This window comes from Rattus rattus, chromosome 1 (assembly GCF_011064425.1).
Source record: "Rattus rattus isolate New Zealand chromosome 1, Rrattus_CSIRO_v1, whole genome shotgun sequence".
Classification (NCBI taxonomy): Eukaryota; Metazoa; Chordata; class Mammalia; order Rodentia; family Muridae; genus Rattus; species Rattus rattus.
In genome coordinates, this window is record NC_046154.1 from 10,250,739 (window position 1) to 10,271,004 (window position 20,266).

At 45.6% G+C, this 20,266-nt stretch overlaps 1 protein-coding gene across 7 annotated transcripts in view; it reads right to left on the reverse strand.

Annotated features, from left to right (window-relative positions):
- Rere (arginine-glutamic acid dipeptide repeats) overlaps window positions 1-20,266 on the reverse strand; it is a 334,126-nt gene that overhangs the window by 117,141 nt on the left and 196,719 nt on the right. Inside the window, exon 1 of one of the 7 annotated variants that reach the window (XM_032894256.1) lies at window positions 10,698-11,073. The exons of the other annotated variants lie outside the window; for them this stretch is intronic. Within the exon in view, the coding sequence (XP_032750147.1) occupies window positions 10,698-10,723 (26 nt within the window). The 5' untranslated portion in view covers window positions 10,724-11,073. Of the gene's footprint in view, window positions 1-10,697; window positions 11,074-20,266 lie in introns of those variants that run through there. 7 annotated transcript variants of the gene reach the window in all.

Here is a 20,266-nt window from a genome sequence, read left to right on the forward strand (position 1 = left end):
GCGAATGTCCTTAACCTCCCATCCTTCCGAAGACTGCAGCCTCTTCTGCTATCTTCTTATCTCCTGTAGCACTCGCATGAGGCATCTCCAGGAAGCCCTGGCTCTCACCTCCTTACTCTCACTATGTAGATAGATCAGGGGAGTCTGAACTTCTGATCTCCTCTTCCTTCCTGGGGGCTGAGATTACGTATGTGCGTGCGTGCATGCATGCGTGTTGACAAAGACCTTTAATCCCACCTCTGAGTCTGCATGATCTATAGAATGAGCTCCAGGACTGCACAGAGAACATCTTAAAAAACAAACATATGAACAAAACAATGAACAAACATAAGAACGAAACCAAACAATGAACAAAAAATCAAGCAGTGTCTCATCCTTTTACAGGGGATCCTAGGGGCCCAGACTCAGGGGACTCGCATTTCAGGCAAACTTTGCAAAGCTACATGGCCTGCCTCCTACTTTTCTTACACTCCAAGAAACGTTCTCATCGAGAGAACTGTTTGGGGGTGGGGTTGGGGGGGTGGGGTCAGCAGTAGCAATGACAAGGGGCAAGAGGACAGTAAAGATAACATCAAAAATGTAGTCCCAGTGCTAAGATTCTTAGAAAGTACCTGGCAGGGAGGTGGCATAGAAATCCAACCAGAAAAGATCCAGATACCATTATCATGAACATAAGACAGGCCAGTTCAGAAGAAACCGTAAGTTAAGGAAAGTTAAGGGCATTCGCCATGCTTCCAATAATGTCCAACCAGCTGCCCACAGGCTGCATACAGCCCAAACTAGCCATGATCAGGGCCCTACATAAAATGATAATTTTCGGAAGCTGTTTTGTGACTCCACTGCATGTTTCTGCAGTGTGAGCTACAACAACATGCTGTGGTGCAAACAAGATGTATACCTCCCACAGCTCAACCAATCCCTGACTGAGGGGGGCAAAGTTGCTCATTTGCTGTTGTTTTGTCATCCTGTGTGTCCCTACTCCTGGCACACACAACCAAGTCACTCAGCCTGGAGGGCACTGGACATCTCTGAAGGAGATGGCAAGGAAGAAGGTGGGCATTATCAAGAGGGAATAAAACCACGACAGTGCAACAGAAGCAGGCCGACTAGAAAGGGGTTATCATGGTGACCGTGCACACAGAGCTCACTTTATTAGAGTAGGCATCCGCTTTCCTTTTTGACATAGAAGCTTTAGACGGACTTTCTAATAGATTATGTAGCGAATAACTGCTTCAAGAACCATGTCAAGAACTCAACAGGCCAAGTCAAAATGACTTTCTAAAACTAACTGCTTGGTTTGGTTTTGGTTTGGGAGATAGGATTCCTCTGTGTAATCTCAGCTCGGCTGCAATTCACTGTGTAGATGAGGCTGGCCTGGAACCCAAAGATCTGCCTGGCCCTGAGTCTAGAGTGTATACCACTACCCCAGGCTGTTTGCTTTTTCACTTGTGGAGCCACTATTCCCACCCTAACATGTTCACTTCTATTTCCTAGGTAGCTATGACTAAGCTGGCCTGCCACAGCCTTTCCACGGCCCTTCCGCCTGCAAGGAGCTCCTACTGCACCTCAGAAAGTCTGAACCACAGCTTCTCTGGTGACTCGGATCTACAGCTCCATCTCTGACCGACTCTGGAGTGTCTGTGCGATCGACCTGTGCTGTTCCCTGATGACTGTGCAAGCTACCCACCATCCACGTACTCAGGAGCAGCAGGCAGATCTCTGTGAGGTCAAGGCTATCACGGTGAGCCATGATTACTCAGAGGACCCTTGCTCGGAAGGGTAAGACCAAGAGCGACAAGAGGTGCCCTCAGGATCCAGCTGTTGTAGGACCTCAGAGCAGCAGCTGCTCCTATATTTGTTGTGCTGCTACGGTCGCATTTAAATTAATGAAGAGACACAGCCACACACAGTTATGCAACTGGACAGGACAGAAACATCTCAATAGCTATCCCGCTTGTTGCATTTGCTGCTTTTGAGGCAGAATCTCAATACCTAGTCTCAAACTCCAGACCCAGGACTGCTACCATCACATCACGCATGCGCTGTCGTGTTGTTTCCACTCTCATACCACACCCAGACCCAACACTAGCTGATGCTGTAAGGACGGTGTGCAATGTTTTGGTTTCTGTTTTGCTTTACTGCTGGAATGGCAAGCATCCTACTGCCAAATGAAGTTCCCACATGAAGGCTGGTGTGCAATGTGAACATAAATACTTACTAATAATCTTCTAGACTGTCAAATGGTACACAGAGACTCAAGAATTTGTCCTCTAGCCTCCATGTATGGAATGTACACACACACACACACACACACACACACACACACACACACACACTAATCTGAAAAAAATTCTAAGTGAGGGGCCTGCAGAACAGCTCAGGGGATAAAGGAGTGTGCCACCAAACTTGATGCCTTGAATTGGAACACATGATGGAAGGAGAGACCCAACTCTGATCTACATGTGTGTAAAGTTAATTTTAAAACGTAAAAAGAAACCCAATCACATACAAAAAATAATGTCAATATAACTTTCGTGATGAGGAGGAAGCTCAGTGGCTGTAGGTGCTGGCATGGGAAGGGAAAGAACCCCCTAGGACAAGGCTGCATGACTGAGAGGACTGAAGAGGGCCACTCTGAGGAGAACAGCTGCACCCTGATATAGGTGCACAGATACAAACACTCATGTATGCACACATGAGCCCCTGCCACACTTGCATGCACTTCTGCTTGTGGCTCTATGTTTGTTTGTTTGTTTTCTGAGACAGGGCTTCTCTGTGTAGTCCTGGCTGTCCTCAAACTCAGAGATCCACCTGCCCCTGCTTTCTGAATGCGGGAGCTGAAATTTTTAAAAAGTCAACAGATGTGCTATGAATAGACTGAAATGAGAAAGAGAGGCAGACCAGGGGGAGGCTGAATAGCAGACACTGCCTGCAGGTGTGCTGCAGCCGGCTGAGCCAGTCACTGTTCAGTCAACCCCAGAACACGTGTGTGTGTGTGTGTGTGTGTGTGTGTGTGTGTGTGTGTGTGTGTGTGTGTGTGTGAGTGTGTGTGTGTGTGTGTGAGTGTGTGTGTGTGTGTGAGTGGGTGTGTGTGTGAGAGTGGGTGTGTGGGTGTGAGTGTGTATGTGTGTGAGTGTGTGTGTGCATGTGTGAGTGTGTGAGTGTGAGTGTGTGTCTTCCTGTGCAGTCCATACTGGACTCGAGCTGACAATTCTGACGTCGTCTTCCAGGGACTATTTATAGGCCAGCTCCATGATACCCGCTGACTTCTTCCATTTTCTTCTTCCTAGGAACCTCTGATCTGAAACACTAAAATACCATGCATCCGGCTTAATATGCATCTGCGTGGTCATAATTTTAAAAAGCTACCATTGTCTCTCCTAGCACAGGGAATTTCTCTTATAGCTAATATAAATTATCTATGTTTTGAAAAATACCTGACTGTCAACCTCTACTGTCTGACAAACGTTGGTTGGGATTTGAGAAACCAACCAGGTGCTGAAGCCAAACAAAAAGGAGGACCGTAGGTCACTGTGCTTGTTTTTCAGTATCAAAAAGAAAAAGAAAAAAGAAATTCATTGTAGATGAAATCTGATACAAAAGAAACTGATGTAACAAAGCAGTATCCATAGCAACTACAACTTAATATTTCAGCTCTCTTCAGCTGCAGTGGATTAAATAAAATGACAAGATGTTCCCTTTGAAAAGTAACCTGTTACCATGGAGACAGTTTAGTCTAAGAAGTAAACAGGGAGTGGACAGAAAGAGGCAGAGAAAGCTTGCATCTAAATTTCAAAAGGGAGAAGAGTCTTTGCTTGAAGGAAGCATGGTGGAAACCACCAGCTACAGAAAGATCTGGTCGCTCACTCACAGGCTTGCACCACCCGAGGGCTGGCCTGAGAATGGACATCATCCCAAAAAGGGAAGTGGGAGGGAGGGGCTGCACTCTGGGTATTTACCGCACAGGGCCAACCATTCACACTCCTGAAACAGGATAGCGACTCAACTCAACTCTAACGTTTTAGTCTTCACATGCGCTCGTGCGCGCGCTCTCTCTCTCTCTCTCTCTCTCTCTCTCTCTCTCTCTCTCTCTCTCTCTCTCTCCTCAGCTAGTAAGGGCAAATAACTGAGCTGTAGAAACAGGAGAACAGCTCTGGCATGAAGTCAACAGAGGCCTGCTGCAGTCACTGCTATTCTTAGCCCTCTGTGATGGCCATCAGTCACAACAGGACCAATCTGCAAAGCTCACTGTGGCCTCTATCAGCCAGGACTCTTTGAAATAGTTACAAATAACACCCTGCCCTGCTCTGAAGAGAAAAACCACCATGAAGACAGGAGCCAAGCCTTCTTTCAGCTCCTCACCATGCCCAAGAGCAGACTGGCTCTTACCAATGCACAGTTCATAGCTGTAACTGGCAGGCAGTAAGTGTGCAAAGTGAAGGACCTCTTTGGAGCACTTTTGCCATGTGTGCTGTGTGTACTTCTCGCTCTCCCCATGTCCTGTCTCCCAGGCAGTCGGTCCTCCATTTCATGTCACTCTAATCTTGGAGAAGAGACATGTAATACTTACTTTTCAGACTGGCTTGTTTTACTTAAAAGGATGGTCTTGCGGTTCCATCCATTTGCTTTCACACTTTTTTATAGTTGAATCCTCTCCATAAATAGCACACTGCCCTGTTCTATTTCTAGTGAGCAAGAACCCAGGCCATGCCATGTGCACAGGTGGCCACGGTGGACAGCACACAGCATTCCCAGCATACTGCTGGGCTCCCCTGGCAGGTGGGCCTTGGGGTGCTATGGTGGGTTCCACTTTAGGGCTTCGCGAGAAACGCCTGTAACTCATCTCCCAGTGTCCACACTATTTCATATTACTGGAAACAGTGTGTGAGTGTTCCTCTCTGCCCACTTCCCCTTCAAAGTCATTCTGATCTCTGTTTATCCAGCGCAGTCAGTAACTGCAATGGCCAGAACAAAGTGTTCAGATCTCGGAGCCAGGGTTATAGGGAATTATGTGCCACAGGATGTGGATGCTGGGAATTGAACTTCTGACCTCTAACAGACGCCCTATTAGTTTCTTTAGATTTATTTATTTAATGTATATACATGTTTTGCTCATATGTATGTACATGCACTACATGCATGCCTGGTGTCCTGGGAAGTCGAAAAGGAACATTGGCTCCCTTGGAACTGGGGTTAGGGGTGGTTGGAAACCACCATGTGGGGTTTCGGAACTAAATCCCAGAGCCTCTGGAAGAGCAATAAGTGTTCTTAACCACTGTCCTATCTGTCTGGCAACCTTTCTCATAGCACACCCCTAAATTTGCTTCCTGATTCACAGTCTCTGACTGAGGTGAGCGGATCTCAATGCAGTTTTCATTGGCATTCCCCAGTGTCTAAAGAGGCTAGACACTAATAAATATATTTTGAATGAACAATGACTCGAATATTCTAAATCTGTGTATCTTAGCTATAGTTAGCAGCTGTAGGCTATATTCCAAGGTCATAAAGTCACTCGGGACAGAAGGCTAACCTTCCAGGCAGAATCAACCCGAGAACAGGTCTGACAAACTCTAACAGGAACAAAGTTCAGTTTTCACTCAAAAGCAGTGAAGTGTGGAGAGCAGCCCATGCCCTCAGGCATGGAGTCCACAGCGGCAGGCTGCAAAGCCTAAGTTCCTCTGAGCCAGCTGCTGGGAAGCTCTCGACAGTCTTGCACTCTGCAGAACAGAGGAAATCCTGAGCAAGGAAAGACTACTCTCGAGAAGTCATAGCAATCGATTCCAGAAGCAATTCTCCTGCGGGCTTCTTCAGACTATAATCCAGTGTCCAGAGCTAAGAGCTGGCTGACAAGTAAACTCTATGCTGAGAAGAACCATAAATACAACCTTCCCCTCAAAACCATCCATCTCAGATCAGAAAAACAGGGCTTGAAAACTATGTTGGAATTGGTGTGGTGGCACAAGGCAGAAATTCTAGCACTTAGGAGGTTGAGCCCGAGGCTGAAGAGCTGGAAAACAGACTGGATTATTACAAAAGGAAGGGAAGAGGAAGCAGTCACTCACTACTTAGAAGGAAGACTGTGCAGACAGCAGGAGAGGAGCTGCCCTCAAGTGCCTGACAGCCTTGTTCACTGACTCACGTTCCTCACCTTCCATTCAATGAGCTGCACAGGGCGCTGGCAACTCCATCTAACTCTGCCCCACTCCAGGCTCTTTATTTGCTGCCCAAATACAAATGCCTTTAGCAACCACGGCTCGGCAAACGTGCGTTCGGACGCATACTCACACCAAAGGAACAGCTGTCCTCTAGGATTGAGCTGATCTCCTAAGCAAAGACAGGACTTTCCATGCACTGAAATCAAACTACAGAAGAAGCCTGACGCAGTCCCAGAGAGAGCGCAGCCAGTGAGCAAGGGCTACGGCACCCTTCCAAGGCCTCTCTGCCCCACAGGAAGAATCTGCAATGCTTTAAGTCCAGGCCACTGCATAAGAACTCTCTATTGTAGGGCAAAGAACCAGAAGACATCAGCTCTCTTCCTCACTGGGTACTGTTAGGAAGAGAAACACCATCATAGGTAGCAGAGCAGCTCCCTCACTGTGTTCTATTCAAAGTCAGACCTTGACACCGGGTTAGTAAAAAGAAAAGAGAAACAAAAAAGAAAAAAACAAAACAAAACACAAAGAAAAGAAACACCAAATGTTCCCAGATATAGAAGGAGACTTCCTTAAAAACAGAGGCTAGAGAAATGGCTCAGCAGTTAAAAGCACTATCTCTCTTCTAGTGGACCCAAGTTCAATTCCCAATCACATGGTGGCTCATCATTGTCTATAACTTCAGTTCCAGGGGATCAAATGCCCACTTCTGGTGAGCTCTGGCACCAAGCAAGCTTGTGGTACACAGACATACACATGGGCAAGTCACTAATAAGCATAAAATAGGTAAAAAGTAAAAATGAAATTTCAGGACCTAGAAGGGTAGTATATGATTATAATCCTGGCTATGAAAGAGGCTGAAACAGTATGGTTGCCAAGTTTAAGGCCAGTCTAGGCAACTGCATGAGATCCTGTCTCAAAATACAATGAAGTATACAAAATACCATGAAGTATACAATGTAATGGAGAACATTTAACTAACAAACAGCTGTCAGGTTGTGGGTTCAATCTTCACAATAGGGGAAAAAAGGTTTTATTAAAGAGGATAAAGACAAATATTTAAAAAGAGCAAGGAGAAGGCAGACTGGTCTAGTGTGGACAGCTGGCTACAAACAACCACGACAATTCCTAATGCTTTGCTACTGAACCACATCTCCAAGAAACTGGAGATGAGGACGTGGGAGTCGCGACAACACACGCACCTCTGCACTGTGCTCATCACCTTTCCAGAGACCAGACCCAAAGAAGGCCAGCCCCGAGCACACCAGCAGCTGGCCCAATGCCATCGAGTATGTGGACACCAACACCATCTGGCTTCAGATCCATTCACCTCTTTTAACTGCTGACATCAGCATTTACTGAACACATGTGGTTTGGGGTTGACGTGTTCTGAAGCAGGGCCTAACTGGCTATCGCTAGCTGATTTGAAATTCACTCTGTAAACCAGAATTGCTGCAAACTCAGATTCTCACGCCTCTGCCTCTGGAGTGCTAGTCACTTACATGCTACACCTATTTAAACATATTTATATCAAAGATAACACTTGGGGCTGGGGATTTAGCTCAGTGGTAGAGCTTACCTAGGAAGGCGCAAGGCCCTGGGTTGGTCCCCAGCTCCAAAAAAAGAAAAAAAAAAAAAAAAAAAAAAAAAAAAGATAACACTTGTGTCACGCATTGGTGGCTCACATGTGCTGTCCTAGCACTTGGGTGGAAAAGGTTAAGTAGGTCTCTGAATTCTAGGTCACCCGGAACTGCATAATGAAACCCTATTTCAGTCCCTCTTATTTCCCCAAAAATGATCCATCTGCCAGGCCCTATACTACAAACCAAGGTTATAAGACTGAATGGCCAGGTGGTGGTGGTACACACCTTTAATCCCAGCACTCGAGAGGCAAAGGCAGGTGGATCTCTATGAGTTTGAGGCCAGCCTGGGGAAAGTTCCAGGAAAGCTAGGGCTATGCAGAGAAACCCTACCTCAAAAAAAAAAAAAAAAAAAAGAAAAAAAATAAGTGACCCCACCCAACAGAAAAATAACTACAAATAAATGTGTATTTCAAAGACCGTTCACAGAACTGATCTCCAGCCTAGCTGACTTAAACAACAGTTTGCTGCAGTGTCAGTATGACACACTGTTTTAAACATGGTTGTAAGCACCTGTGGCACCTGGATCAGAAACTTTATGATGCAGAAGATTATCAACCCCGTGTATGTCTACAGCCTTCCTTTAGCTGGTGTGCCCCTCCCCCTTCCTATCCAACTTCTTTCACAGGCTTACAATAAGCGTGTGCCTGGCACGTAGAACATGGCTCAGTAAGGACAGAAAGCAAAGTGGAAAAGACAAAGTGAGCTCAGGAGGAAGAAGTGGTCGGTAGCTCAGGAGACTAGAGAACCAGCAACATGCTAGACACCAGGCCTGAGGCAGCTCAGAGCGGCCTCAACCAGGGAGTCTGCCCCAAAGACGAGACTAGAAGCAGATGGCATTAAGAAGCGGCATCAGTGACACACACAGAGCAAATGTGTCCAGGATGCTCACCAGGGATAGGCTGCATGCACATGCACACACACTCAGTGCATAACGCCGGCCTCACTCAGATTTCCAGTCAAGAATCTATAGCGATGGATGAAGACAGACATGTCCCAAATACCCTGGACAGAAGACAGACTTTCAGAAGCAACTTTCCCCCAAAAAATGAATTTTCTCAAGATAGGAGAGTAAGGAACAAATGCATACACACAGAAAACAGTGTTGCTGATTTTACTGCATGTGAAGCATAGAAAATCAATTCTGAAACCCAGGACTATTCACAAAGCAGAGCCAGGCACTCCAAACCTCCCCATCAAACAGATGACTGCACCAAATGCCATGAAAGCTGGACTCGCCAGCCAAATAGGTGGGCCTCAACCTCAAAAATTTAAACTACGAAAGTAGTAGTAAAGTAAAGACCTTACAACAAGAACCACAACAAATCAGTATTCCCTCAAGCATATGGTCTGGCTCCAGAAGCAGCTTTATACACTGTGGGACACACAGGGTACGATTCCCAAACTTCCCAACATAATGTTCAAACACACACTGTCATAACAGAAAGTGGCTCTCACAGGAATGGTAATCAAACACAGAAATAACAACAAAGACCCTAACCCTACATTACTTCTCTACACAGCACCTTTTTGGTTCAAATTCTACAATTAAGTATGCAAGAATACAAATTAATGCTTTAGGAATATTTTAAATGTTAATACTGCTGAACCCTGCCCCAATCAGAGGCCTCTTCTGACAAGATCCCTGTTTGCAGCTAAAACCTTACGAGTCTTCCTCCTTAGTGTTAATACACAGTGAACTTCTCCTGTCCCCTAGAAGAGGATGATTCACACTCCTCTATCTTAGAGCATTTTCTACAGTCCTCACAACTGCACAAAACATGACTTATTTCTAAATTGTTCCCAACCCTAAAGGGGAGAGGAAATGAGAGGCACCAAACTTCTCTAATTCCCTGTTTGAGTAAGAATTCCACTGCACAAAATCTGCTTATCCTGATTGGCTCCCTAGTAAACCATGGTAACAGCCTCCTACCTGGTTCTCTCTGAAAACAGGAGGGGGAGGCAACTTCATCTGGGTAGAGAGGGCTACTCCATGGTCAGACCACAGCCACAGGTACCAAATGTGACCTTGTCCATACCTCTGCCTTCTTTGGCCCCAAACTCATCCACTCTCCTCTCCTACTCAGTGCAAAAATCACACAAAACACACACACACACACACACACACACATACACACACACACACACACACACACACACACACCATAAAGCACAAAGCTAAAATAAATAAAAGTATATGAATCTCAATTTAATACAGACATTAATATTTAGCCTCTCAAAGCTGGCAAGAAAATTGCCACAAACTCCAAAAAGAAGGCTTTGCTCCTTCAGAAGGGACAGGAGAAGCTGCTGTGTGATATGACAGCTCCTTTGCACACCAGGACATTACAGTTGCAGTCGTCAGCCACAGCTACCCCCTCATGTGTCACTTGGCAAAAATTATAATCTGCTCTAGCAAACAGGCTCTCAATCAAAACAAGTTCCACCCACCTTCAAAGCAACCAATAGCTGCCCACCTACCACCCTTCCTAAAACAGCCAAACAGATCCATTCTGTGGCCCAGCAATCCCTACAAGGCGCAAGGGTAACGAGGCAGCCTGCAGGTTTGCTCTGTACGTTTTGAAGACAGACAAGCTCTACAAAACACACTGGGCAAACCCAGGCTATAATCACACTGAAGAGAGGAAGAGGTGAAGGAAGGGGGCAGAGGCCATGGATAGACTCACAAAGCTTCACACTGTACGTCTGCTTAATTCATCTCCTGCTAGACCCCATGCACAGCTCTGATTTTATGCTTCGCAATGTCACCTCTGCATGGCCAGCTGGCTGAATCAAAGGCTTCAGGAGCATGCACTATGAATGGCGAGATGATTCATAAACATCTTCAGAAGGAGCTTGAGCAGCAAAGCCAACGGCTCGGGAAGGCCAGGGGAAGATCGCCTACCTGCAGGGGCTGAATGGGTCATCCATGACTAACAGAGGCTCTCGTGAGTCTAGCTGGATTCCTCACCTCTACTTACTGCTAAAACTCTGCCCTTTTCTACTCTAAGTACTCAAAATGGAGGCACATGCAGGCTGAGAGACCTCACAGAGCTCTCACTGAGCTTGTGCTATGACCTAAGCCTTCACGCAGAACGCTGAAACTTCCCTCACACTGACAGGACTGAGCATGTGCTGTGACCCTCCCTTATCCACACACTGTCTCTCCACAGCGCAATCAATCTCAACCCTGCTGTTTCCGTAAATAAAGACCAGCCAACAGACTCTGCAGCTTCTCCTAGCACACCAAGCTAGTGTGCAGGGAAGTGGGGCCTTAGAAAGGGGATTCCAGACAGCCAACACCAAGGAACTCCACAAGCCAAGCCAGGGAGAAGCGTCTGTCCATAGGCGACAACAGCAAGTTTTCTTTTGTCTTTTCTATTTTTAAGTAAGTCAGGTTTTTAAGTAACCACCTTTTCAACAGAGAGCAAGAACTCGGGAACAGGTACAAATGACTGCAGCTGGAATTAAATGCAGAAACAGAAGCATGCTTGAAGCACAGTGCAGTGCAAAGAGAAGTCAACTAAACACAAGTCTTTTTGAAAACCCTACGCACTTGACAAAAAGACCCAGCAAGAGAGCGAACCATACAGGTATGGCCACAATGGAGACGGCACTAACACAGCACATAAGGAATCCCATGCTTCATGCAAAAGAAGCCCCCAAATCTCCAAGGGATTAAATTATAGCAGCTCCTAAGGTAATTAGTATGAGCCCAGCCAGGTCTCCAAGAACGAACTGTAACAATAAAAACATCGACAACGTTCAAATCGAGGATGTGGGGGCTAGGGGTGTAAACTCAGCAGCAGAGCACTAACCTAGCATGAATCGGAATGTGGGCTGACACTGACCTTCAGTAAAACAAACATGCATGCATATGCCCTCCCCCAAAGCCTAAAGACATCGGTTATAAACACTTCGGCATCCAGCAGAAACCCCCTCATTTCAACTTCCCTGATTCCTCCTACTAAGCCCAATTCGCGTAGCACTATTTATGAAACTAAACCTATTAAAAACTCATTTTGAAAGATTTCTAAAGCCATGTAGTCCACCTTACTATACAGCAATACTAAGGACCAAAGCACTCGCTCGCACTGCCCACAGACCAACCAAGAGGTTCTGATAAAACGCTACAGAACAAGTCTGTCTTCTCACCCAATGTTCATGTACCACAAAGGACTGTCTGTCATGTAAGAAATAACTGATATGTAGGTTATTCCCACCTGCAAACTGAAAGATGATTTTTGCACCACTGAGCTATAACTTAAAAAGAATGATCACAGAATTCTCCCAAAACATAAAAGATAAGATGGGGGTGGGGTGGGAGTGGGGGACACACAGGACCAACTGTTTCTCTGAAATAGAATGGAGAGTCAAAAAATTAAAATCTGTTCGAAGAACAGGAATGACCTACAGATTCTCAGAGCAGGACACAGTGCTCAGTTCCAGGTGCCCTCTGCCTATTCTGTGAGACAAAGTCTAAGCTGAGGAATCTACATATTTCTGCAGAAAACATAATGTACAGCATACCGGAAGTGCCAAGGGGCTGAGGATGAGACTCGGTTATAAGAGAGCTTGCCTAGCATGCATGAAGCTGCGTGTGAGCCTGGGCATTGCATAGCCAGGCAATCCTAGCATTCAGGGATTGGGAAACTCCAAGTTCAGGGGCACTCACTCTCGGCTCTGTGAAAAGAATTAAGTGCAGAGAAAGAACACACAACCAGATTTATCTGGTTTCCCTTTGCCCCAACACATGAAAACAGGGCAATGGGCTGAAAGAACATTTCCTAAAACCATTGCAGCTGACAGTATGGAGAGCTGCTGAAATGGAGTGCCCCACACTAGACTGGCACCAAAGAAACCCTTTCACACAGAAAAGGTTCACGTGAACGAAGGATAAAAAATAATTCAATGGATCTACACATAGGAACTATTACACTAAAAAGCTACTCCAAGTCAGGAAAATCTTATTTCCAAAATTTTTGTTTAGGTGTCACTCCCTGGGCCACCCAAGCTTCTTCTGAATCCCAGTAGGAAACCGGCTGTTTCTCCTCAAGAGGTAAATGGTGACTGGCAGCTCTTCCCCCTGGGTGTGCTTTCCTGACATTTTGTTGTTGGCCAGGGCAGGCAGCTAGTGTGAGCTCCCTTAAGGGAGAAGGCGTGCGGGCTGCCTATTTCCTCTTTCTTCCAGCCCATCGTTGTGCTGAGGGACCGCGTCTCCCCATACCTGCTCACGCTATCGTGGGACACTTGGCCGCAGCACTTGGTGTTTCTTTGACCTGAGTTAGTGGTGAAGAGTTCTTTCAGTGTTCTGTCACTTCTAAGAGTAAGCCGCAACATTCAGACAGTTTACCCACAGCCGCCTTGCACAACCTTGCACTAGGGTAGATCCTTCCTTCCAGAAGCTTCTCACGTATGTTCTGTCTGTCATGGGGCCTCACTGGCATGAGTCTGCTTTTTATATTATCTCCTCCTAGAGATGCTCAGGGTCACAGCGGGCTTCCCTGGAGCCAACAACAAACCTGCCTCCCACCATGAACCAATGACATGCTTCCTACTCAGGTTTTCATATATGGAACCCAGTTCTGCATTTACAGGATTTAAATATTTTATTCAATATCTAAAGATGTTTTCTGACAAAAAGTTACTGAAATAGTAAGACCTGGGCTTGGTGCTATTCTGCTGAAGGCTTTTCAAACATGGGAGTAACCGAGAAAGTAGCTCATCCCAAACACTATGCAAAGACCCTACACGAGATAAAAGTGTGAAGCCCCTTGTCAATGAAAATACCTAACAACCTCTGTAATCACCAAGACGTTACAAAATATCAAGACTTTACACAAGTCACCTTCAGAGTTAACTATGATCACGTTCACATGACAAATGCAGAACAGACTCCAGGAAGTGAATGGCTTACGGAAGAACACAAACATAGAGCGCTAGCATGAGACTAGAACATGACAGGCTAAAAGGAGAAAATCCTTCCTAGGGCTCTTAACTCAAAGATGAAGCAGCCAGGCTAAGCCGGTATGAAGTACTAGTTGAAACAAAAAGTGGGGCCAGAGGGGGGGAAAAAAAAACACAAAAACACAGAACTGAGACATGGCTAAGACCAGTTTATTGTAGCTCAACCAAAGAGTGTTTTGGCTGACTATACAGTAGGTCTAACTGGTCTTATTTACCAGGATCTCTGAGCTCAACTTTCTTTCTTTTGGGGGGATGGGAGTTTCAAGACAGGACTTCTTTGTGTAGCCCTGGCTATCCTTGAACTCATTCTACAGAGCAGACTGGCCCTGAATTCAGAGATCCATCTGCCCCTGCCCCTGCCCCTGCCCCTGCCCGAGTGAGCCCTGGGATAGAAGGTGTGCACCGCCATCGTCTAAGTACTCAGTAGACCTTGAGCAGACTGTTCATATAATCTATACAATACAATGATGACACTGCCCTGCAGAAGTAAACGTGGAATGACTCTTGTTTACAGAGGGCAAAGTGAATGTTCCCTGAGTGTCTGGATATCAGACACTGAAATCAGAACTGAATCCTGGGGTTCAGGTTAGGCTGGCACCTGACTGGAGGCTCTCATTTATCTCTCCCTCTTACTCTGTATCCTATTTGAGCAGAAAACCAGACACTAACGGTAAGCCCCAATAGTGTATCCTCACATAGCCACAACAGGCAGAGTGGGCACCTTTCCCAAGCCAGGCCAGCCTAAGAATACCATTCAAATGTCTACGCATGGTTCTCAGCACCCTTCACTAAACAACATTCATGTTGGTAATGTCTGACCTAATAATGTATCATTCCTAGAGGATAACCCCTCCCTTTCTTCAGGTATTACAGATGCACCTGAGAGGTCTGCAACACACAACTACTTTATCATCCGCTGATATTTGTGCTTTTAAAATCCTTGACAGAACATGTCACATGTGACTAATGACCATTATGGACGTGAGCACGTACTCTCTTGACATACAAATATAAGTGAATTTTTTGTTCAATTATACTGAAGCAGCTGATGTTGCTTGACAGCGACTCATTTCCTTCTCTACTGACTTCTTCAGGGTCTCTCACTGGACTCTGCTTAAGTTCTCCCTCTGTTCTCCTGCTGGACCTTCCTTCTCCCACCTGCTCTCCTTTGGCTCTGTCTTCTAACTAGAGTTACATTAGCTAAAGCTAGAAGCCTCACCCCCGCCCTGGCCCTTCCTGTCTTCTGCTTTTGTGTCCTGTATTTATGTGGGAAAATGTAGATTCTCCATATGTCTCTCTAGTCTCTGTTCTGCTCTGCTGTTCATTTTCCTCCTCCTCCCCTACTCATCTCTCTCCCTCACACCTTGCCTTGCACTTCTAGATGTCATGAGAGAAAGCACACGATACTTGTCTCCATAGTAATTCCCTGTAAGATGTAAACTCAGCAGAGGTTTTTCTCCCACTGTGAAGACGCGGCTGTTTCCTTTGCCGTGCAACAGAATCCTATCCCACGTAAGGCTTTTGTTAATTACTATTATTTATTAGCTAGTGGAGTGCTTTTCAGTTCCAGGTCTTACACAGAAGTTTTTATGTGCACCGGATGACTTTTGTGTGACATGAGAGACAGAGATTAGTCTCACCCTTCTCCTTCTCTTATCGCCTCTGGCTATCCAGGCTTAGCAGAACCTTGTCCGAGGAGGCTCTCTCTTCCCCACGTATATGCTCTGCACCTTTGTTAAGACCCGGACGAGGTAGCCAGCCTCTGAGCAGTACCGTGCTGTGCTGTGCTGTGCTGTTTTATGGCTCTGAGGTATCACAGTATCTCCCATAAGTGTGCTCTTTAAGGTTGCTTAAGTGACTTGGGATACTTGTGCTTCTACCTAAGTTTTAAGAACTTTAGTTCTCTAAAGAATATCAGTGGAAGAAGGGGTTGAAAAAGAAACTATTTCTGGACTGTTTTTAGGAATATAGTCATGTTCATAGTATGAATTTTGTAATCTTATAATCATGGGAGGTCTTTCTAAGTGACTTTAGTGTAATTGTATTATTATCTGCATAGTTATTGTTATTCATATGTCTCTGTGTGTACACTTGGGTAACCATGAAGACCAGAAGAGGATGTCAGATCCTCGGGTGGTGGGAACTGAACTCAGGACTCCTGGAAGAGCCATCTCTGCAGCTCTAGGGCAGTGTTCTTAGGTTTTCCATTGTATGGGTCCTTTCTTTGATTAGGTTTAGTCCTAGCATGCAGGGAAGGGGGGAACTGCTTTCTTTGTTACTGTGGCACTAGGGAGTGAACACACTGCCCACGTCCTGCTAGTTTAATACTCTACCACTGAAGTATTTACCTAGCCCACTTTTTTTGAAATATTTACTAATTTAATTTATATGAATATATTGTCACTGTCTTCAGACCCCGGAAGAGGGAATCAGAACCCATTACAGATGGTTGCTGGGAATTGAACTCAGAACCTCTGGAAGAACAGCCAGTGCTCTGAGCCATCTCTCGAGCTCCCAGCCCAATTTTTAAAAGCTACTGTGAATGTGATGCGTTCTCTTGGGTCCCTTTCTTGGTATACTCATCATTGGCATAATCGATTAATCCATAAATACCCAGTGATTTTTTTTCTGTACATCACATGCTAGCCCAGTGTCCATGCAGGTCATAGGAGAGTGTCAGATCCCCTGGAACTCAAGTTACGGGTGGTTGTGAGCCACCCTGTGGATGCTGGGAACTGAACCTGGGTCATCTGTAAGAACAGCAAGTGTTTTTAACAGCTTGAGCCAGCCCTGTGTAAACTGCTCTTTATCTTCATTTTAGCAGGCTATACAAGAGATCTAGTTTTACTACCTTTATGACTGTTTTCTTTTTTTTTTGGTTCTTTTTTTCGGAGCTGGGGACTGAACCCAGGGCCTTGCGCTTCCTAGGCAAGCGCTCTATCACTGAGCTAAATCCCCAACCCCATGACTGTTTTCTTTAGCAAACTGAAATATGAGCTTTGATTTTCAAACATAGGCCATATACCAAGAATATATTTGATAGTTATATTTCAATCGCCTCTCCTCCCCCATTCTCACAATTAATATAGGGCCTATGCACCTTATGCAAGCATTCTACACTGAGTTACATTTCAACGCCTCCTTTTACCTTTTGCCTCAGCCTCCTAAGCAGCGGGATTCCAGGCTGAGCCAGCAGACCCAGCGGCAGGCTCTGGTTAGTTTTACATGTGAGCATACTCATCTTTTACTGCCCGGGCAGAGTGGGAGAAGCTGGCACTCCTGCACTAGGCAGACTGGATACCGTCTCGCTTACCTGTCCATCTCTTCCCGGGACTGCCAGCCTCTGGGATATAGGTTACTCCCAGAATTCTCTAATAAGCCTCAGGACTTCACTGTTACTGATATAATGCCCGTTGTCATCTTTAATGTGTTGTCAAGTTGTCTCTTCCCTCAGTTGGTTTGCCTAGGCTTTATCAAGTCACCTTGTCCGAGTCAGCCCTTTGACTGACTTACCACACTGTTCTTAAGTCTCCATGTCATTCATTTTCTTCATGGTCTCAACTATTTCTCCGTACTCTCTTTGGTAGTTAGGTCTGTCCTTGTTTTTCTATGACCTTGAAGTGCATCACTAACTTCATGCTACTTCTGACACCTTGGCACTGTTCAAAGGAGGAGAGTTTACTAAGCACATTGTGGAGGAGGGGGAGAGGGAGAGGCGGAGAAGGAGGGAAGGGGAAGGAGGAGGAGGAAGAGAGGAGAAGAAGGGGAAGGAGGAAGAGGGGGAGAAAGAAGAGGAGGAGGGGAGAAGGAAGGGGAGGGGGGAGGAGGAAGAGGAGGAAGGGGGAGGAGGGGGAGGGAGAAGAGGAGGATTGGCAGTGACTAGAGTGACACACATCTCTCTTCATTTTTTTTTTAAAGATTTTTTTTATTTATTATATATGAGTACACTGTAGCTGTCTTCAGACACACCAGAAGAGAGCATCGGATCTCATTACAGATGGTTGTGAGCCACCATGTGGTTGCTGGGATTTGAACTCAGGACTTCTGGAAGAGCAGTCAGTGCTCTTAACCACTGAGCCATCTCTCCAGCCCCATTTTTAATGTAAGCCTTCATAGCTACACATGTCTTCTTAGGACTGCTTTCAATCTGATCAGGAATATTTGCATTTCATGTGCTTCTAAGAATTGCTAAGTTCCTCCCTGATTTGCTGTTCACTCGTGGGTATGTGTATAGCTTGTGAGTGTGTTCAGAAGCGTGTAAAAGTCAGAAGACACCACCCTCAATGTCACACCTGTGTTTCTTTTGAAGAATCTTTTTTCTGTTGTTGAAACAGGGTTTCTCTGTGTAGCCTCTGGCTGTCCTGGAACTTACTCTACATACCAGGCTGGTCTTGAACTCAGAGATCCGCCTGTCTCTGCCTCCTGAGTGCTGGAAGTAAAGGTGTGCACCACCTCCATGTGGACAGTGCCTTTCACTGGTCTGGCACTTGCCAACTACACTGGAATAGAGGGCTAGATGACCAGCAAGCTCCAGTTCTGCCTGCCTGTGCTGGGGCTGCAAGTGCAAGCACCTCGATGCACGCTTTTATTTACACAGGTTCTGGGGATTGAACTTGGATCTTTATGCTTGCACAGCAAGCACTTTCCTGGCTGAGCTATTCCCTGAGCTCACAGCTTCAGCCATTTCTTTCTTTCTTTTTTTTTAAGATTTATTTATTTATTTTATGTATGTGAGTGCACTGTAGCTGACTTCAGATGTGCCAGAAGAGGGCACCAGATCCCATTACAGATGGTTGTGAGCCACCATGTGGTTGCTGGGAATGGAACTCAGGACCTCTGGAAGAGCAGTCAGTGCTCTTAACCGCTGAGCCATCTCTCCAGCCCAGCAATTTCTTTCACTATTAGTTTTTAAGCCTTATTTCACTACGATTTAATAAAATCTAAGAAATAGTTTTTGTTAACATTTAAAAACTGAAGCAGAGGCTCTCCCTAAAACTGGAGCCTAACTATGCCATCCATATCCCAAACAAGGCTGCCTGGGCTAGCCTCACACCCACCCACCCACATACCCTGGAAAGCCCCTACCCTCTCAGAGAAGGCTAAGGGGGAACCAGAAGGACGGGGTAATATTTGAGATGTAAACAAACAAACAATTGTTTAAGACTTGCGTTCTAGGTTTAAGTCTTTGTCTGGATGTACGCACACACCGCATGTACGCATGCTACCTGACCAACATCACCTGGCAGCAGTATGACCCCCTAACCTGGAGTTATGACAGTTGTGAGACATTATGTGGGGGCTGGAGATCAAATTTGGATTCTCTTTGAGAGCAACAAGTGCTCTAAGCTACCAAATCATTTCTCTAGCCCCTGGTAGGATTCCTTTAATATCTAAATGTGGTCTGTTTATGAAAAGATTGTTTTGCTGTTGTCGGATGGAATGTTTTATAGATATCTGTTCAGTCCATTTGTGGTACACTTTTAATTCTGAAGTTTCTGTGTGGATTTGGTGATCGGGACAGGGATCTAGTTGACCTATTCATTGATGACGGTGAGCTATTAAAAAACCACCTACTAGGGGTTGGAGAGATGGCTCAGTGGTTAAGAGCACTGACTGCTCTTCCAGAGGTCCTGAGTTCAAATCCCAGCAACCACATGGTGGCTCACAGCCATCTGTAATGAGATCTGATGCCCTCTTCTGGTGTGTCTGAAGACAGCTACAGTGTACTCATACATAAAATAAATAAATAAATCTTAAAAAAAAAAAAACAAAACACCACCTACTATTAGCTGGGTGTAGTGGCTCAGGCCTTTAATCCCAGCAAATGGGAGGCAGAGGCAGGTGGACTCCTGAGTTAAATGCCAAGCTGGTCTACAGAGCAAGCTCCAGCGGGGCCAATGCTACACAGAGAAACCCTGAGTCAAAACACGGAAAACTGAAATGAATAAATGAACAAACAAAGGAACAAAGTCACCCCTTATAATTTTTATCTTGGCCTATCTGGACCTTTTTGTGTAGCAGTATTTTAGTCCCAACGTTGAGAACATATCTATTTTCAACTCTTATATAATCTTCTAACAGGGCCTGGCATAGTGACACGCGCCTGTTTTTTAAACGCCAACACTCAGGAGCCAGAGGCAGGTGGATCTCTCTGCTTTTGAGGCCAGTCTGATCTACAGAGTGAGTTCTAGAACTCTCAAAGCTACCTAGTGAGATCTTGTCTTTAAAAACAAAACAACAACAAAAACCTCCAACTGTCTTGGTCCCTTATTTACCACACAGCGACCTTCATCTCTTCTAGCCTGGGCCTGGCCTCTGCTTTATCAGATGGAACCACAGCTAACCCTGCTGGCTTCCAGCTCCCAGTCACTCGGCATACTAACAGCTGTTTTGCTTCCATTTTTGTTGTGATAAAGCATTCTGATAAAAGGAAGGAAAGGTTTATTTATGCTCGAAACTCTCTATTGCCACTGAAGGACCCTAAAGGCTACTTGCCATCCACACAAA